At 42.3% G+C, this 21824-nt stretch overlaps 1 protein-coding gene and 1 long non-coding RNA gene across 2 annotated transcripts in view; one reads left to right on the top strand and one right to left on the bottom strand.

Moving 5' to 3' along the window:
• Positions 1 to 21824, top strand: part of CFAP20DC (CFAP20 domain containing) — a 357191-nt gene that overhangs the window by 139728 nt on the left and 195639 nt on the right. Inside the window, exons 9-12 of the mRNA XM_088478712.1 lie at positions 2442 to 2578; positions 3112 to 3292; positions 14352 to 14444; positions 19770 to 19889. Coding sequence (XP_088334838.1) covers positions 2442 to 2578; positions 3112 to 3292; positions 14352 to 14444; positions 19770 to 19889 — 531 coding nt within the window. The remainder of the gene's footprint in view (positions 1 to 2441; positions 2579 to 3111; positions 3293 to 14351; positions 14445 to 19769; positions 19890 to 21824) is intronic.
• The window catches only part of LOC148517438 (uncharacterized), a 165901-nt gene that overhangs the window by 32709 nt on the left and 111368 nt on the right, over positions 1 to 21824 (bottom strand). Inside the window, exon 2 of the long non-coding RNA XR_015879293.1 lies at positions 2452 to 2543. This is a non-coding gene — a long non-coding RNA (uncharacterized LOC148517438). The remainder of the gene's footprint in view (positions 1 to 2451; positions 2544 to 21824) is intronic.

The raw sequence follows: 21824 nt of genomic DNA, 5'->3' as shown, positions 1-21824 counted from the left end.
CTATTTCTGAAGCTTATCTTCATGAAGGCCTACCGGTCCCTCCTTCTCTGAAGGCTCATTCCACTAGGTCTGTGGGTCCTTCGTGGGCAGCTCGACGTGGTGCCTCGGCAGTTCAGATCTGCAAGGCTGCTACGTGGTCTTCTGTCCATACCTTCGTGAGGTATTACAGGTTTGACACCTTCGCCTCTCAGGATGCTTCCTTCGGGCGGCGGATTCTCCTTTCTGCACAGGAGCGTCCCCACCCTTAAAGGATACTGCTTTGGGACATCCCCAAGGTATCCTGTGGATACCCTATGGACCCTGAAGTAGAAAATATGAGATATGGTAAGAACTTACCCTTGTTATCTCTATTTCTACGAAGTCCATAGGGTTCCACAGGACTCCCGCCCTGTCGCACCTGTGCTGCAGATGGGCTTTGCTCTGGTCACCGGTTTTCCGTCTCCCTCTGGTGAGAATGTGATTCTTGTATGTGTCCAGATCTTTGTTCTCTCTCTTCCTTCTCCTCCTCCGGCCTATGGCTTGGTAACTAACTGAGGTGCCTTGGCCCGGGGGCGGGGTATAGGAGGGGGACCTAGTGCATCCTGGGAGGCTGAAAGCTTAACTCTTTGGTGCCCTGCGACTGACGTCACACCTATACCCCAAGGTATCCTGTGGAACCCTATGGACTTCGTAGAAATAGAGATAACAAGGGTAAGTTCTTACCATATCTCATATTTTTCTTCATATAACACCATCCTGAGATGGCGTTATATAAAGTAACACTTTTTGCTTTGCTGAATAGCAAAAAGCGTTAAAGCACTGTAGAGATTAATGGCTGATCCCTACAGTGCGGTACTCTGCGAGATGGGAATTAGTGGAGAAAATAATAGCGCTGTCTTCTCCATTATCCCATTGCTGAATAGAGGATTTACATAAAAAAAATACGAAAATCATAGTTTCCGTATTTTTTATACAAAAAAATAATTGCTGAATTGTTAATCCCTATTGGTTATCAGGATATGGATTAAAAAAAAGGAGGAATCTTAATTGACTTCTCGTGCTTATCATAATCTTTATTCAAGTAATGTGCAATGTTGAGTGATAAAATGTAAGAGTAGTTTAAAAAACAGTTGGTAATAAGGTGAGTATGTATTTAAAACAATTAAGCTATACTATTCATGTTGCCAAAAAACATCAGTAGACACAACAATGTATCACAGTTACTCAAGAAATGAAAAATGCTTTGGGGGAGATGTATTACAGCTGCACGCATCCTGCCACTATAACTTTTCCTCATACGCCTCTTTACAGAGGCGAAGTAAGAAGCATTACAGGCATGAGTAGGTACATCTCATCTGCCTCCAGCAATCCCTGCCAGAGCCCACAGTGCAGTGCAAAAGGGGAAAAGAGCGGGAAAAGAGGCTCCACAGGAACTTACAAATCACAAATGGGATGGGATGCATGTTATATAAATATAGAGGTTGGTAATACCTCAATAATGTATAGTGTGTCTGTTTGATCACTGCCCTATCACAAATGGGATGGGATGCATGTTACATAAATATAGAGGTTGGTAATACCTCAATAATGTATAGTGTGTCTGTTTGATCACTGCCCTATCACAAATGGGATGGGATGCATGTTATATAAATATAGAGGTTGGTAATACCTCAATAATGTATAGTCTGTCTGTTTGATCACTGACCTATCACAAATGGGATGAGATGCATATTATATAAATATAGAGGTTGGTAATACCTCAATAATGTATAGTGTGCCTGTTTGATCACTGCCCTATCAGAAATCAAACAGGGAACGAGTGAGGTGCACCCAAGAGCAAAAGAGTACACTTATATAAGAAAAAAGAAAAATAATGCTCTGTGGTTGAGGCACACTCCTGAATTGATAAGAATCACAGATGAAATAGAAATTTTATTAGAACAATTTTAGAAAGGTCTTAAGGTGCGTACACACAGCATGATTAAAATGTACGATATGAACGGTAACGATATCGATAATATCGTTATCATTCATATCATGCATGTTTCGGTGCCTCCAACCCACCCAGACCTGCGATGCGCGGGCACGTATGGACAATAATGATATCGTCCATCGTCCGTGTATGCAGGCCAACTTGGTCGATATTGACCAGGTTACTATAGGGACCCGTGATCGTTGATCACGGGTGGTTGGCCATCATTGGTGAGTTGGTGGTGTGCAGGATGATCGATCAATCATCCAGCACACGCGGGAGATCGTTTAACAATATCGTTATCATTGATGATCGTCCCATGTGTATGCACCATTACATTATTAGACTATGGACATAAAGGTATCAATACCCACTAAAGTAAGACAATAAAAGTTAAATTATACAGGGTTATATTAATAATGGTGTAATTTAACGTGACACCACATTACTAGTGATAACTATGTATTTTACACCAAATGTGTTTCTGCAGACCCACTCACCACAAGAGGATCTGGCATCTCCCGGGAGATCAGAAAGGGAGATAGATCACACATCGCCTTTGGATCCAAGGTTTCGGGGCCTCCACCAGCCACTGTAAGAAAAAACAGCGCCAGGTCATCAGCAGAGGTGTGCGTTAGTGTGGCTTCAGCTGGTTATAATGGTTTAAGATTGTATATCCGGTCACGCAAATTAGTTTATGCTCATCTTTCATTCATGCAACGTTTATTTTTTACTCTAGGTATTATTAATGTATCCTTTGAAAGCCATGACATGATAATAATATCTCTCTCCATCCAGAGTATGTCCAACCTTTGTGGCCATTTTCTTAGAATATATTTAATTATTATCTATTATTCTTTAATAAATAAATGACTTTCTATCTACAACTGTTGGAGGGTCCACTGTTCTCTGTACAGGGATAGCGGGTTTGGAAGACAAACTGGCTGCTGTCAGTCCAAAGACAACTTCGATTGTACAACAAAGTTTGTATAAAACCAACTTTGATATCTTTACAGTTCAACAAGATAATAACTTACTTTAACTTTTAGCTGAGGTCCACGTTTAACCATGAGGACACACACCCACTCCTACGACAGATGGGCAGGGCTAGGCATTTTGTTTTTGCTTTTTATTACTAATGTGTTTTGTTCCTCATCCAGTCAACAAGATCTACAAGCCGACATGTAAGGTCCTTACAAGCGTTGTCTCAGGACAAGGGAACACCTCCTCTGGCACACGCTACAGAAACTAAAGCCTTGTCCCCAAACCCAGCTCATGCTCTAGAACAAAAGAACAAAGAAAACATAGATCAGACAAAAAGAAGGGATCTCCTTCCCCACGGTAATGAACTCATAGCAAAACATATGTATAATGACTGTATGGCCTTGGGGTGCTGTAGTGAAGCTATTGGCCGATTGTAAGTCTGATTAATGTTTATTGGCACCTGCAGAACATTGTGTGTGTGCAGGCAGAGACAATTTCATAGTCTGCAATGTATCATGTTTCATCATAAGCCAATGTATCCGGTAGAGTATCACTTTGTCAGGGGCGTATCTACCCATTGGCCAGGATGGCACTCGCCAGGGGCGCTGACCAAAGGGGGGGCGCCACCCGGTAGTGCCACCAGTAGCCAAGGGGGTGGACAAGTCCCCCGGCCCCACAAGTGTAGGGTAGATCGCAGTGATAGCGGTCTGCCCTACACCGTTTACAAACACACAGCCGCCAGCGGCGGCTGTGTGTTTGTAATAGCAGCCAGCTAATGAGTCAAACAGACTCTCATTTGCTGCTGCGTCGTCCGCGGAGGGAGCCGGCTGAAGCTCACTAATGAGCTCCGTGTGCCGGCTCCCCCCGCAGCATGTGATGGGAGAGACGTCATACGTCATGACGTCTCTCCCATCAAGGAGAAGAGCGGCCGGGACTCAGTCAGAGCAGACAGCTCTGCGTCAGGAGCGGGGATCAGGTAAGTTGAATTTCTTTTTTTTCTTTGTGAGTGTGTTTGTAAGCATGGCACTACAGGGGGGGGCACTGAAATAGGGGGTGGCAGCTACTGGGGGCACTTTATGGGGGGGTGCCCATTACTGGGGGGCACTGTATAGGAGTGGCCACTACTGTGGGCAATTTAGGGGGTGGGTGGCCACTACTTCGGGCACTGTATAGGGGGGCACTGTATAGGGGGGCAATACTGGGAGCAATTTAGGAGTGTGGCCACTACTGTGGGCAGTATATAGGGGGGTCTACTACTGGGAGGCACTGTATGGGGGGACTACTACTGGGGCCACTGTATAGGGGGCTACTACTGGGGGCACTGTATAGGGGGGGCTACTACTGGGGCAATGCAGCATAGTGGGGATTACTACTGGGGGATTACTATTGAGGGCACTGCATAGAGGGGGGTGGGGGGCGCCAGTCCATTACATTGCCAGGGGCGCTTGGATCACTAGATACACCCCTGCACTTTGTATGCGGATGTAACAATGTGTTAGCTGTAGAAATAGAGAAAGTTTGAGAATACCATAGGACATCACAGGTGGACCACTCTTTGCTACATTATAAGCTAGATCAGGCCTGGCCAACCTGTGACTCTCCAGCTTTTGTGAAACTACAAGTCCCAGCATACCATCATACCGAGCAGCTGGTAAAGCATGCTGGGACTTGTAGTTTCACAACAGCTGGAGAGTCACAGGTTGGCTATTACAGTCCAGGTTTTAAGAATATGCATGCTTGAGTCCAGACAGTTAAATCAAACTGAAGATACTAATTTACGTCACCTGTGCTCAAGCATGGATAGCCTTAAAATATGGACTGTAATGATAGATTTGGGAAAGCTCTGAGCTAGACCATTATCACAATTTTTTCAATGAAGTGAGTGGAGATATAACAAATTACATACAGGGCTACATTGGGTGCAAAAACATAGATTACGTGCACTGATAACTCTTCTCCCCCATGTATGAATGACGCGCCCCTGTCATTATAGGTGCAAGACAGCATCACCTATAAGCTGGGCAATGTACGAACTGGCAGTGGCACTGACCGTTCCGACAGCTGCAGCTGTTGTTGCCCTAACAACCCATAGCAGGGACAGCACTGTTCTTGCTGCAGTGTCTGCCGTCTTCGAGCTACATAAAACACCAAAAAATAATGAGCCACTTTTTGGTGTCTTGCTGTCTGCATGATCCCACAGAGAAGTGATTCATAGTGGGAGGGGGGAATATTCAGGGCCAGATTAACAATGGGGCGGATGGAGCTCCAGCTCCAGGCCTCCACATAAAAATAGGCCCATCATCAGCATAATGAGGACCAGCTGCCTAGCTGGTCACACAGTCAGCAATACATTGTAAGTATTAAGTATTCAAATAGTTTTTCTAGTTTCCTCACAAATGTATGCATTTTTTCTATTTGTATGGAGGCAGTGGGGCTGATAGTGTAGGAGGTGGGCACATACACCTGGCTCTGGTCACACCCACACAGCACCTGTTACAGCTCCTCCCATTCTCAGTATAGGGCTTTGAACACTTTAAGCCCCAGGTCCATGTGGCCATAAATCTGGCTCTGAAAATGGTGACAATTCTACCAAAGCTAAATGACAGCAAAGGCTGTTTATGATTTAATAAGTCACATGGTCAGTATACTAAGCTTAAAAATCACATGCTGCATGCATTTTGCCATTGCTATCTATCTATCTATCTATCTATCTATCTATCTATCTATCTATCTATCTATCTATCTATCTATCATTTTGGTTAAAATAAGTTTACATTACAAGGTTAGTAGACATCTCAACAAATACAGCTGATAAGTGACAGTTCTGTAGCAATTCACATGATCAGTTTATTGAAAGTATAAATCGCATGCTATTTGCATTTCACTATGTCTATCTATCTATCTCATATCTATCTATCTCATATCTATCTACCGTATCTATCTCATATCTACCTATCTATCTCATATCTATCTATCTATCTATCTATCTATCTCATATCTATCTACCGTATCTATCTATCTATCTATCTCATATCTATCTATCTATCTATCTATCTATCTATCTATCGCATATCTATCTATCTCATATCTATCTATCTATCTTATATCTATCTATCTATCTCATATCTATCTATCTATCTATCTATCTATCTATCTATCGCATATCTATCTATCTATCTTATATCTATCTATCTATCTCATATCTATCTATCTATCTCTCTATCTATCTCATATCTATCTATCTATCTCTTATCTATCTATCTCATATCTATCTATCTATCTCATATCTATCTATCTATCTATCTATCATTATTTTCATATAACATTTAGGTGAAAATAAGCACACCTTACATTGGTCCCTATTTACTACAATGTGGTTGTTGTATGATATTTCCTAAATTCGCATTACAAATTTATGAAATATCACAGGGATTTATCAAAAATCCCTTGCAGGGACAAAGCTTGCAATAAAGCTCTCTCCCTGCGAAGAACCCCGCCTGCAATCTTCTCAATGTATTATTCATAAGAAACACAGTGACAGGGTGCCCCCGCATACGCAACGGGCTCACCATAGCCTCCCAAACCGCTTGACAAAACACGCGCGACAGAGCAGGAGTTGGGGAACAGGGCTTCCCCAGCGTTTTCTCACATTTTATTGTTAATAACTCTGGCCAGATCACATATCCCATTACAATTATGGGAAATGTGATCTGCTTACTAAACCTATATGATAATTAGGGTTTGGAGTAGTAGTTTACAAAATTTACTCCAATTGCACTTTAGTAAATTTATTTGAAATTAAAATAATGTGAAAAACCCTTTTTCACTTTATTGTAGTAAAATAGTGTTAATAATTAGAGCCCATAGTGACATGTCATATCAGCAGATACAGGTGATAACTGACAGTTCTCTACAAAATGGTGACATTTCTTCCAAAGCTGAGTGACATCACAAAGGCTCCGATCCTCAGCTTGTTGCCGACTGACTCGCTGGCTTGCTGACGTCACTTTGTGCCGCTACATACATCCGCCGCCATCCTCCCAATACATTGCACGCCTATCGGCGGTGCACTGGCAAGAGGAAAATAAACGTTGCCAATGCTCAGGATTAAAGACACAGGTAGGGACAGATACTCTGCTTTGGACTTTGTATCACCATTGTTTGCTTGCCTGGACCTGCTTTTTAATATCCCTAAAAGAGCTTAAACATCATTTATATGTTCAGTGGTGTGTATTGTGTGTTAGTGTTCATGTTTGTTTTTTTGTCCATTCCGTTTTTAACAGCGCTCATTCTATATGTTAAAATCATTCTTTGTTTATAATTGAGCTGCTTTCTGTTACATTATTACATACTAAACGCAGTCCATTCAAACTATATTTCTATCTATCTATCTATCATTATTTTCATTTATAACATTTAGGTTAAAGCAAGCATACCTTACATTACGAGATGTCATATCAGCAGATACGGTTGATAACTGACAGTTCTCTACAAAATGGTCAGTGCCAGATTAACAATGGGGCAGATGGAGCCGCAGCTCCAGGCCTCCACATAAAACTAGGCCCATCATGAGCATGATCCATACCTGCCTATTTTTGCAAAAGCATTTCAGGGAGATTGTGAAAGCTACACCTATTAGCACGCTAAAAAGTGGATGTGTACTGCTACATCTGAGAGTCGTGTCATAAAACTGATTTCCATCCAAAGAGCCCCAAAGAGTTTGTAAGATCTGCTTGATGAAAACACACTGATACTTTTCAGAAAATGCAGCCCGGAGAGGAGATTCTGCTGACATCTTCTGGGGGCGGGGCCGGAATCTAGGCGTCATTATGTCCCGCCCATCACAGAAAAAGGCTGCAATTCGTAGGTCCTCGATGAGGGGGCGAGGCTGAATGACTCCCCCTCCCTACGGACCCGTGAATTCTCTGTAAAATCTCCCCATCCTACCCACTTCACTAGGAAGTGTGCGGGATGCAGGAGGTCTGCCTACACTTTCAGGGGATGCGGGGGGCTACACGAAAAATCGGGAGCAACCCGTAACTTCTGGGAGAGTAGGCAGGTATGAATCATTGTGCCTTATATAACCAATGCAGGGAAATGATACTAATGATCCCATTTGAATGTATATATCTCTGTTTGTTTTTTGTTTTTTTATAAATAACAGCTTCATAATGGGGGTAAGGTGCAATCAGGGCGATTGCTGAACTCTTCAGGGAGTCAGGGAGATTACTACTATTTCAGGGAGTCTCCCTGACAATCGGGGAGAGTTGGCAAGTACAGTTTGGCATGATGATGTCCAGCAGCTGCCTAGCTGGTCACACCGACATAAATTATAAGTAATACAATTGTTTTGCTAGTTTTCTCACACAATTAGGATTTTTTTTTTCTATTTTTATGTATTTGGGGAGACAGTGGGGCTGATAGTGTAGGGGGTGCACACTTACACTGGGCTCTGTTCTCACCCACACTGCAGTGGTTTCAGCTCCTTCCCTTCTCAGTATAGGACCTTGAACATTTTCAGCCCCAGGTCCATGTGGCCCTTAAGCCGGCTCTGGGAATATTACTACATTTCAGATTTGTATAAGAACCAGAAGGTTACATAACACAGATCTATTTGTCAACTTGAAGTAAAATGTGAGGTCATGAAGGAAGACCCCGGTTATCTGTCAGTGTCGTCAACCGTGATTAGTGCTGTGTGTGGCAATTTTACCTGGTACCTTCTTGGTGTAATTTGTGTGTATAAGTAATATAACTTCCTCACAGCAATGTGGTTATAGAATGGAAAGAAAAGAAAACCGGATCAGAGTGTATACTGTTGTATAGTGGTGTAGGTGTATGGTGGAATATAAAAACTCACCATATAAATGTCAAAGGAAGGCGTTGGGCAATCTTAATTAACACTGTTGTCCTGTAGTGGTTGTTCAGACATAGAGTGTACAGCTGGGTGTACAGTGTTGTGGCTCCAATACTCTACCAGTTGCCCCCCCCGTCCCTTTTTTGGAGGATGATTGCTGGATTCTACAACTTTCCTGTCTCACACATTGGTAAATTTACTAAAGTGAGAGTTTTTAGAAGTGAGTTTTAGAAGAGATGTTGCCCATAGCAACCAATCAGATTCTACTTAACATTTAACTAGCACCTTCTAGAAGATAATAGCTAGAATTTGATTGGTTGCTATGGGCAACATCTCTTCTAAAAACTCTCAATTTAGTGAATTTATCCCCAGGACTCCAGAGCAACGAGATGGCAGGACAGAGAGACTGTCACAGAAGCACCAATCAGTGATAAGAGGACCATAGAGTCTTCTGACATGCTAGCCATCAAGGTCCAAACGCACAAAATATTTTTTAACAACTCAACGGGGTGGAGGCAAATTGATGAGACATAAGAGGCAACGGGGTGAACCCTATTGCCTGGCCGGTCAAATGCATGGGTTGCATTTTGCTCAATTCTATTCTAGATGAAGAAAGTGACTTAAAACTGGAATTATCTTTCAACTTTATGTTTTTAGTATTTTTTAAACATTTGTGGCTTGAGTAAATTCCAAGTATTTGTAATCCTATCATATATACCTATATACCAATACTGTATAATAAAAACTAAGCAAGGTATATTTTTTATTTTATTTTCTTAAACATGATTTTATTAAAATGAATTGTGATGTTAATTTACCTTTAATGATGGAATTGGAATATAATAATAATAATATTATTATTATTATTATTATTATTAATAAAGGGTAAAAGCACAGGTATAGAATAATCCTGGGTGGAATACAGTGGAAAATTTGGTAAGATGCCTTCGTAGGTTCCGATTATGATCAAAGCAGACACATAGCTGACTAGGGGCCTGATTCAGACCCACTCGCGAGCGGCTGTCCGCTCGCAAGTGGGTCGATGTTATGCACTGAGCATGCGCACGACCGAGGGAGCTCCGTCGTGCGCATGCGTCAGACGCGACGAGCGAAGGAAAGTCCTTCGCTCGTTGTGTCCGATCAAAGGGGGCGTGCTGTCAATGTTGATTGACAGCACGCCCCCTTTGGTGGGCGTGCCGGGGGCGTGCCTCCCTGACGGGGGCGTTCCCACGGGAACGCCTCCCGTCAGAAGCCGGCCCACTGACATCACTAGTGATGTCAGTGGGAGTGATTTTGGCTCTGATAGAGCCAAAATCACTCCGGAGCTTGCGGTTGAAAACCTCAACCGCAGGCTCCGGCTCACAATTTCGATGGTCGCGATGGTCTCGACCATCGCGGCCATCACAAAGCACGCTCGTATAGCCTGTGGGTGGTGACCCACAGCTATACGAGCGTCCAGGAGGACGCTCCATGAAAATGGAGCCCGGCCCTCATTCAGAGCGTGCGCTCTGCTCAGAGCGTACGGCTCTGAATGAGGGCCTAGATCTTGTTTTGCTGCCTTCAGTTATGGACTAGCCATGTTTCATTCTTGTATGGTTTCTTTCAGGAAACAATCACAGTTAGGTCAAGAACAATTACAAAACTGTAAATAAGGGCGTTCGCTGTCTGTCAGGCATTTTAGCTCTGCAATTTTTTTTTTCAAAGTAACTAAACATTATTGAATAGTGAACGCTGTTCCCTTGACACCTTAGCAATGCCGGTGTCAATGTGCTGCATGCAAGATTTTGGCAATTGAATCACTATCGTGTGAGTAGGACACAGGATTCCCCATTCACTTTATTATTGCTCATATTTAGTGCATCAAAACATCATGGTCAGAAAATCGCTGCATTGCTAAATGACCGTGACACTGCCAACACGAAAATGAATTAGAGATAATTATCACAACATAACAGTTTAACAGTTGTGGTATGTTTGCTAAAGGTCGATTTTAATCGATTTCTAATTGATGGAAATCGATCAACATCGATGGTGTGTTTCTGGGGCTAAATCATCCATTTACTAACAGACAATTTTTAATTTGATTTTAGAAGTAATAGTAATTGTGGGATTTAGCCCTTGAAACTCAACATCGATGTTGAACAATATTCATCGATTTTAAATAACTTAAAATCGACCATTAGTAGATATACCCTAAAGTGTTTAGCGTGAGATTCTACCTGCAGCGATTTATTACACATTTACCTTTTTGTTTTAATTTTATTTATTTTTTTGTTGCTGTGATAATATTTCTTGGAATCAGAACAATATATTATTGTGTGATGTAGTCAGGAAGCCAACGGTCTAAATGCCGACTGCCGTCTTCCCGACTGTCAAATTCCGGCAAGGTACTAATGACAGGCGTCGAAAACCCGACGCCTGTCATTAGACCTACGCCGGGAGCCCGACGCCCCGGCATACCGAACGAAGGTAAGCCGGACTCTGGGCAAGGACAACTGTGGGGGGGTGGCTAGGGGAGGGTTAGGTTTAGGCTAGGGGAAGGGGAGGTTAGGGTTAGGCACCCCCCTGGGAGACTTAGGTTTAGGCTGCAGGGAAGCGGGGTTAGGTTTAGGCACTTAGAGGGGGGTTAGGGATAGGCACTAGGTGGTAGGTTAGGGTTAGGCACCCCTTTACAAGGGTTATGGTAGTGAGTAGGGTTGGCAGCACTTACCTTAATTAGCGATCAGGATCTTCACCTCTGCCCGGCTTCCGCTGTCGGGATTTGAACCATGCGGCCGGCGGTAATACCTACTACACCCATTATTGTTGTTGTATAAAAAAACAACATCTGTTCCCTTAGCTTCCAACGCTTTTTCAGTGTCACAAGAATAACTGCAAATAATTTAGAATTTTTTGTCTGTTAACGTATACGAATAACATCAGAGAAAGTGTTCTGTTGGCAAAATGACTTTGCTTTCAGGTAATGGTTCTCGCCCAGATGTTTTTCACTGTTACGATGCAGAGAATAGTAGATAAAGTGAATGTAGTATCATCGCCATCCGTGCCCTAACAAAGTGATCATCTAAGTTTGATGCTTGAGGCCTATAGGTAAAGTGAGACCTAGAAATATTTACAAGTGAGCTATCAATATAAACGCCCCAGTACTTTACAGCATAACACTACAGACCAGACCTACTAAATGGTGCAAAGCCTTGGGGCGCCTTGCGGGTAAACTGAACAGATACAGCGGAGCTTGCCTTAGGCTTAGTTATTACTGCTTAGTACACATGGTCCCATGTGTAACCTGCTACTGATGGACTGTGATACAGCTCTAGAAAGGAATGTTAACATACAGTAGCACAGGGGGATTTCTTAAATTGCATAAAAAAATAAATGTAAAGTGCAGGTTTTGTTAAATGATTAATAGGGCCGGACAAAGTAATGCAGAATTCAGAAATACGCCAGTGAAATGCAAATGCCATAGAAGATCTGCTTTTATTTACATGAATAGAAATGACTAAAAAGTTAGATGCCAGCAGTATATTTTTAGGTTGATTAAATACCTGGGTCCTGTGATTTGTACGGCACTGATGACTAATATTGCATATTAAGGCACTTTTTATGGGCTGAAAGGACATCGGGGACATGTGAGACAGACATGTTTACTGAAAAGGAAATGCTGGAATGTATATGATCACATGAAGGCAAATCTCATCCCAGGCTTAGCGGAAACATTTCCATAGCAAGGTGCTCAGATAAGAAATCAGGAAACATGTCACAGAAGGGGCAGATGTACTAACCCTTGGAGAGAGATACAGTGGAGAGAGTTTGTATGATAATGGTGCTCCAGCCAGTCATCTCCTGTCATTTTTCAAACAGATGACTGTTGGGTTCTGATTGGCTGGAGCACCATTATTATACGCAGCGAGTTTAAACTTGTTGTGTATGATAAAACTTGTTGATAAATAGGCCCCACAGCCTGTAAAGTGACAGTTAGGAGCTGATTGATTGGTACTTTATCTCTCTCCACTTTATCTCTCTGCAAGGCTTAGTACATCTACCCCAAAGTGCTTTACCTGTAGGGGGTCTGTTTACTAAGCAGTGTTAGGAGACAGAGTGAAAAGTGATAAGAAAGTGATAAGGTGCCAACCAATCAGCTCCCAACTGTCATTTTTCAAACACAGCCTGTGAGATGGCAGTTGGGAGCTGATTGGCTGGCACCTTATCACTTTCTTATCACTTTTCACTCTGTCTAATAACACTGCTTAGTAAATAGTCCCCTAGGTGTCTAAACACTAGAACAAAAAGTCCTCTGCTTATGTAAATAGTGCAATTCCATTTTACTTGCTCCTTTTTGCCGCAGTTACTGCATTGCATTTCCATCTACTCTCTTGTACCCCAGAAAAAAGTGTTTGAAAAAAAGTCCCCTACTGACCATAGGGACATCCTGTGTATCCTGCCCGGTCTATCAATTACTGATATCACAGTGCCAAAAAAAATAAACATCCCAGGTGCAGATTTTTGTCTGTCTGTCTGTCTGATATATTATTCCAATACCTGAGGATAAAGTTTTCTTTTCTCTATAATTTATAATCACTGCTTAACACTTTCTAATTTGTGTGTTGATTATGTAAAAGATGTGTCAGTTATTTTGGTACATTGCGCACACTGCCCTGACACTGTCATCTATGTGAATGGTGTCACCAAACAGCCAGACACCCTAATGCAAATGCCAACATTTTGCCATTGTTGACATGATGATTCCGACACAACAGAGGGCCTGATTCAGAGGTGCACGCAACCAATTCTGCTCCTACTGAGATGCCCACAGGCAGTGGCGCTAATTTCTCTAGGTGATTCCTTAGACGCTTCATCGGTCGCAACATCGAAGCTTGAACCTGTCCTATGGCAGGTGCAATTCCACTGTCTGAACATGATGTCCTGTGCCAGCGCTACTACGTCTTTAAACGGAGTCGCTGTTATAGACACGCCCGCGACACACGCGTGTCTGGCTAGCCACTCCCCTGTTCTTTCCCAAGAAAACCCATTGAAATCCTCAGCACTTGCATCCAAATACGTTCCGGGTCTCTCTGCGGTAACCATCAAGACACATTCGTAGTGTGATTTGGACGCGAGCGTAGTACTTCCAACATGCGTGCTTATCGGCATGGGCGCAGTTAGCCTGCTCCTCGGAATCAGGCCCAGCATGCCGACAGTTATGACGTCATAATGCTTAAAATGTCGACATCATATATGTCGATACCAAGAAAAATTTCAACATGGACAAAATGTTGACATATGAAATGTCGACACCGCCAAAACGTTGACACTTGCATTAGGTTTAGGGTAAGTGTTAGGGTTACCATTATGGTTAGCGTTAGAGAATTACTGTTACGGTTAGGGTTACTGTTAGGGTTATCCTTCTATTATTACCTGCAAATAGGGGCTATTTCCTATTTATAGGATATTGGGTTCAAGTAATGTAACTGCAAATCAGGACTGTTAAATCGACAGCTACTGGCTGTTACAGTGATACATATATCTGTCATGTTTATCACTATACTTGATGTGTTTCTGGAACAGATTTCCACCCGCACCCACCTCAGGAGGCCCCTACAACCGAGAGGGGCCGGAGACTGCAGAGTGTAAGGAACGGGCAGGCAGCAACAGTTCTTGGTAAGTAACCCCGAAATGCCATATATGTTTTATTAATACATTTTATAGTATGTAAGATATATGTAAACTACAGCATCATAAAATGGATGAACCAATATACACTACAGGAAAGATAAACCTTTATTTTGCATGTGGGTGTAATATTATGGGTTTTTTTGGGGACAAAATATCCTAAATAGGATTGAAAGAGCAAAGAGAGCACTTTTACAGGGATGTTCCGTGTTTGAGGCCAGCAGACTATATTTTACACATTGTAATGACTAAACCATACTTACTGACTATTCTTTGATCCCTCTGGGAGATTTCCTGGATGGGAGATGCAGGTAGTCCCTGTGGGGGGTGGGGAGGGGCAATAATTTGCATTATTAGATCCTCCTGCCCATGATTATACTATTCTCATCAGCTTGCATCATTGCAGAAACATTCCTGCCCATATCACTTGGAAGTGAGTGGGACGCAGGAGGGCGACTTAGTATTCTGGGAGTCCTTGGGAACTTTTCAGGAGAGTAGGAGTCAGGGGTGCATTTAGTGGTCAGGCTACCATTAGGCACAACATTACAACTCCAATCAGAAAGTTCTTCACTGATATCTATTATCACCATTGCAAGATCTCATCTTCCGCAGGCAGATCACAGAGGAAGATGCTAAAACATTAAACTAAGTAACAGTTATCAAAAATGTCTCCTCTTAAATCCCCACCCGCAAAATGTGCTGCCAGCAGCTGCCTCTGGTTGAAGTGGTCCATGGACCACTTATTTGCCTTTTTGGTCATTAAACCAGATTTTTTGCCATCAGGAGATGTACTGTACTTTATTCACTTTCATCACCCACAGAAAATGAAAAACAACCTCGCCCAAAGCCATTGGACATAGTAAAGGTTGTTAATGAACCTCAAAAAGTATGACCCACAAAGCTTCTTTATGTGGGAAACGTTGCTTTGAAGACCAACTTACTGACGGACCAACTCATATGTTTCATATAAATCATAAGAGTTAGAAGACATTGGTCAGAGTGTGTCTAGGATGTTTGGGATGAGACCAAAGTCCTTTTGTGTGTTTAGATGAAAGGCTGTTTGCCTTAAAGCAAAGCAGGGAATGTGCCTCTCCACCCCTTCATCCCACCTAAATCATTTCATCATGGAAAACAAAATATTATTTTTTGTGGGATCAAAAGTATGTTTAGCGAGGAACAATCTTAATCCACTTTATTCCTTAATTTAGACTGCAAAAACCTTTGCACCACCTCAAACCATGCCATCTTAGTCCTTATATATTTGTGTTTTCCCCAAAGTATGCTTATGTTTGGAAAAGGAGTCACTCTGGGAACAAGTTTTGGTAGCGGTGTCTGATTGTGTCTGGACACTTTCTCAGCCCTTCCCTACCCTGGTGGTCTGGTAATACTACTCATAACTAAATCTAGGCAGCCTGGATAACACATAAACATCAGTAATGCATCACTGTTAGTAACAGTGATAATAAATTATTTAAGTTTCACAGTAGTTTGATATTCAGAGCGACTTTTTCGGGTGTTATATTGCTAGAGGCGACATCTATGAGATATCATTTCTTAGGACCTTTCTTTCCTGTTCATAATTTTTCTTGGTGCATTTTAATGTTCTTTTGAAGTTTATAGATGTCATTAATTAAATCTCAGATGAATAAAATGTATTTTAGCTTCCACTCATAGAAGTAAATCTGTTTTCAAATCATAATATATACCTATTTGTGCTTTAAACATTCAAGGGACATAACAGTAGAGTCTATTTGCTGTTTAGATAAATGTACAGTGCCTTGCAAAAATATTCACCCTCTTGACTTTTTACTTTTTTTGTTACATTACAACCTGTATTTTTTTTTATCTGAATTTCATGTGATGGATTTGCACAAAATAGTCTAAATTGCTGAAGTGAAATGAGAAAAATATATCTAAAAAAGAATCTTTATAAATAAAATGCTGAAGATTGGCATGTGAATATGTAATCACTCCCTTTGCTATGAAGCCCCCCAAAAGTTCTGGTGCAACCAATTACTTTCAGAAGTCACATATTTAGTGAAATGAAGTCCACCTGTGTGAAATCTAAGTGTCACATGATCTGTCAGTATAAACACACCTTTTCTGAAAGGCCCCAGAGGCTGCAACACCACTAAGCAAGAGGCATCACACCATGAAGACCAAGGAGCTCTCCAAATAAGTCAGGGACAAAGTTGTTGAGAAGTACAATTCTGGGTTGGGTTATAAAAAAAATATCGAAATCTTTGATGATCCCCCGGAGCAACATCAAATCCATCATCATCAAATGGAAAGAACATGGTACCACAACAAACCTGCCAAGAGAGGGCCGCCCATCAAAACTCACAGACCGGGCAAGGAGGGCATTAATCAGAGAAGCAGCACAGAGACCAAAGGTAACCCTGAAGGAGCTGCAGAGTTCCACAGAGACTGGTGTATCTGTGCGTGTGACCACAATAAGCCGTACACTCCATAGAGCTGGGCTTTATGGAAGAGTGGCCAGAAAAAAGCCATTACTTAGTGATAAAAATAAGAAGACACGATTTGAGTTTGCCAAAAGGCATGTGGGCAACTCCCCAAATGTATGGAGGAAGGTGCTCTGGTCAGATGAGACTAAAATTTTACTTTTCGGCCACCAAGGAAAATGCTATGTCTGGCGCAAACCCAACACATCTCATCACCCCAAGAACACCATCATGCTGTGGGGATGTTTTTCAGCAGCAGGGACTGGGAAACTGATTTGAGTCGAGGGAAAGATGGATGGTGCTAAATACAGGGATATTCTTGAGCAAAACCTGTTTCAGTCTGCCTGTGATTTGAGACTGGGACGGAGGTTCACCTTCTAGCAGGACAATGACCCAAAACATACTGCTAAAGTAACACTCAAGTGGTTTAAAGGGAAACATTTAAATGTGTTGGAATGGCCTAGTCAAAGCCCAGATCTCAATCCATTTGAGAATCTGTGGTCCGACTTGAAGATTGCTGTTCACAAGCGGAAACCATCCTATATGCAGGAGCTGGAGCAGTTTTGCCTTAGGAATGGGCAAAAATCCCAGGGGCAAGATGTGGCTAGCTCATAGAGACTTATCCAAAGCGACTTGCAGCTGTAATTGCCGTAAAAGGTGGCTCGACAAAGTACTGACTTTAGTGGGGTGAATAGTTATGCACGCTGAAGTTTTCTGTTATGTTGTCCTAAATGTTGTTTGATTCACAATATAAAAAAAAACACAACGTCACAGTTGTAGGCATGTTCTGTGAATGAAATGATGCACACCTTCACACAATCCATTTTAATTCCAGGTTGTGAGGCAACAAAACATGAAAAATGCAAAGGGGGGGTGAATGCTTTTGCAAGGCACTGTGTATATATCTACATATATACTGTGTGTATATATATATATATATAACCATTTATGTGAACATAAACACCTATCTACGGAATATGCTATCCATTCAACACTGTACAGTATATTATATGATAGGAATAATGTACCCCTATGCAAATATCAGTAGTAACTGATGGTTTCTAAGACCATATAAAAGCATTTGACCCCTTTGTTTATTAGTAGAGTCATATTTGCTAACATTTAGTACTACCGCCACGGAAATCAGAGGAGGTGAAGATCCCGGTTTGAGGTGCATGTCACGTCATTGCGAGCCCACTCCCCGCCGCGCAATTGTGCCATTAAGCAGAGAGGGGTGTGGTCCCAATCAATCAATTAATCTAGTGATGTGGACAGGATCCGGGAGGCTGGTCTTCTCTCCTGTGAGTCTGGGAGCGCTGCTCAAAATTCGGGAAACTCCTGGACATTCTGGGAGAGCAAGCTTGTCTCAGTAGGGAACAGTGGGCCTGATTCAGACCCGGACGGTATCTGCAGTCCTTTCGTAATTGCCGATGGTTGCTAATCTGCGCATGCATATGCATCGCAGTGCGCATACGCGAACTACACTGCGATCACAGATTCCTCGCTCGCCCAGCAAAGCCAGCCCAGCAGCGTGAGTGACAGGAGAGGCTGTTTGTGGGTGGTGACAGGGGCAGTCCTGTAAAAACAAGGGGTTGGAGATGCGAACGCAGGCGTGCCCGAGTGTTTCAACGCCATTTTAGAGGCGTGGATAATTAGCAGGCAGCGTCATAGTACACGTCACCAGCCATTTTTTTTCCTCTGTTTTCCTCGCAATGCTTGTGGTAAAACAAAGCTACCACAAGCACTGCGTTCACATCCGATAGTGGTCGATGTACCAATGTTTTCATAAACTTCCAGATGACGCGGGGCAGTGGGCGTCTCTGCATACGCTAAGGGGAGTCTGCATACACAAAGCGAACGCTCGTACAGGTACGATGGGCGTGCTTATGCCTTGGCGAGCGATCGCTCCCCGCCGAGTCACTTTCAAATATTTGCATACGCATCATGCGAGCGTACGCTAAAGCGACCGAGTCTGAATCAGGCCCAGTGACGGCTCCAAAGGTAGGGCGGCAGCGCAGTCCAAACTGCAAATAGTCACACCAACTGCCACCCCAAATGCTGCCAAACATTGACGGCTGGCAGGGCCGTAACTAGGGTAGTGCGGCCGGTGCCATGGCACAGGGCACCACGGGTCAGGGGGCGCTGTTTGGGCCTGTCAAATTTCTGTTTATTATCATTCTTGCTTGTAGCTTCCTCTTATTTCATCCCCAGCATCTCCTGGTCTCTCCTATCTCTTCCCTTGTCCTTCCCCATGAGGCCATATCCCTTTTTTGGGTGCATTATGTCCCTTTGAAAAATGAGGGGGGAGCCAATGCTCTTTCTGGCACAGGGCACCAAAAAGTCTAGTTACGGCTCTGCCGGCCGCAGTACTCACTGGCATTTGGTGTGGCTCCCCTATTTGAATTTTGGACTGCACTGCAGCCTCACCTCTGGAGCCCCATTATACCTTACAATACACATGTTGCTTTTATGAGGTTATGAGTGTTGATGTACGTGTGTCATGATTTCTATGATTTTAGGTCTCTTGAACTTGTGACTCCAGCTGACTGTTAATTTACTCCCCGTGTAGATTAAAAGTTTGAAATCGCACATAAATGAAAATAAAAAAACACATAATCAAAGTAACAACAGACATATTTGAGAAATGGAAGATCTGCCTGGCGAGTAAATTGGTCACCTCCTCTCTGAAACAGAGCACAGACATCCTGAGTGAATAGAATGGAAATATCCCTTGCTTTATGGCTTATCAGTGCACCAGCAGGGAGAGATCTAGGAACTAATAAAAATCCACTTGCAATTTAAAACATGCAGATAAGGAGAAATGTATTTTATATGATATATTTTCTCTCAGACAGCTCTTTTGTGGGACACTGCAGAAATGAAGATAAGCTCCCTGCTCAGATCCATATACCCGCCTGCCGGAGCGAAAGCAGAGCCGAGACATTGAATAACATCAGCGCAAACTTTACAGGTCAGACCGCGCCTTCCTCGCAGTGTTTGTGCTCTTCTCATAGGAATATAGAGTAGATCTTTAAATCAGTATTGTTACTTCTGGGTCTAACAACAAAGGTAGTCTTTCCTGCTAACATGAACTACATTCACTTTAATAATTCAGTTTTATAACTTTCATATACAGTATGTCAAAGAACGGAGTAGAGTGGAAAACAATAGGGAAATGGTGCGTTCCTATAACAGAACAGCATAAAACGCAGCTTCTTACTGCTCTTTATTCTTTTACAGCAATCTGATTTGTGCCAACCATAAATATTCACAAGTCTTTTTCCCTTATATCCTTAAAATGATCCCTTAGGCTCGATAGATTTAGGGGCATATATATGAATTACCGAGTATTAGACCCGATAATTATAACTTTTTTTATTATAGCTTATAGCGGCAATAGGAAATTACGTTTTGTTTTGTCTGAATGTAACAAAATACACATGCGGGGGCAGGGGTCCGATAGGAGTCCGCCTCTGCTATGTGTTAGAAGTGAAGTGATTGCTAATTAAACCGCTTCCATACCTCTTTGGGAGCGCTACTGCACGTGCGCAGTCTTATTACGAGTGCCCAGTGCCAAGGAGGTTTCCAAGGTATCATTCTCCCGTTAAATGTTGCGGAGTGTAGCCTATAGGTTACAATGGCTAATGCCATCTGAAGACGGCGTAGGTTCCGGGCAAAGCAGATTCCAGAGCTTGGGAAGTTTGGTAGTGAAGCAGACCCCTCGGAAACCTATGGGTGCTGCTTTTGTGAATGAAAACAAGAGATCGCAACAGATGTCTCTGTTATCTGCTTCGGTCTCCCGTACATACATCCTGGAGATATTTAATATTTGTGGGTACCCCAGCAAAAACTTCCGCAAATAAACTTTGATAAATACTGCAGGCCCCTATGGCAGTGTTTCCCAAACTCGGTCCTCACAGTCCAGATTAGAGCACGTGACTTAATTAGCATCTCTATGCTCAAGCATGGCTATCCTTAAAACCTGGATCATTAGGGTGCCTTGACTAGCGAGTTTAGGAAACACTGGATTAAGCGGTCTATTCATCAAAAGGGAGAAGGACTCTAAATCTGGCCATATTTATCAAGCCCCATAGTCATCAATGGCTACCACCGGTTATCACAGGAGGAAGCCATCACAATAACTTCCGTATGCCTGATGCTTGGGGATGCTTGATATGGTATAATTAGGAAGGACAGCTGTGGTGCAAGTACTACCCGCTCTCCCCCTATCTCAGGATAGCAATAGCAGATTCAATACGGGGGAAAAATGTGTTAGCATAAAAGAAAAAATAAAAAAAAAAATTCTTTAATTTCATTGTACTGTTTTTTTTTTCTAATGTATATTTATTGAGTGAATGATGGCAATACGGGGTTAGGGATGGGGAAAGTATTCCTGTACTAGTAGGTAATTGATATTGTTAATTGAATAACCTCAATCATAGATTTTAATATCTTTCATATGGTTCTGGGGGTGTTGCCAAATATAAAATAAAATATATTTATCCCATTTTTTTTTTAATACTATTTTTTTTTCAATCTAATTTTTATTTTTATTTTTTAAATTAAACTGCAACTCGCAGTCCGAGACTGGGATCTTAGTGCAGCGCACATGTGACCTGGCAATGCTGGAACGCACATGGCGGTAAGTCTTTGCTTACTGCAGCCGGTCATTATTGGCGTGGAGCTCACCATTAATCAGCTACCCCGACAATTTTTTTTTATTTTATAATGTTTCTTTTCATGCAATAATAATAAATAGGCCCCAATATTTGGTATATAATTTTATATAAAAAAGATGAGAGATATAAAAAAGATGGTTATTGGATATGTAAGCTTTTATTTTCTTGCAACACTTTAAGGATGTTTGAAAAAGTTTGAAAAGTGTTTATATAACGTCGATTTCGGC

Source organism: Taudactylus pleione, unplaced genomic scaffold, assembly GCF_031769625.1.
Source record: "Taudactylus pleione unplaced genomic scaffold, aTauple2 ptg000217l, whole genome shotgun sequence".
NCBI classification, from domain to species: Eukaryota; Metazoa; Chordata; class Amphibia; order Anura; family Myobatrachidae; genus Taudactylus; species Taudactylus pleione.
This window is presented reverse-complemented; position numbering and strand designations above follow the sequence as displayed.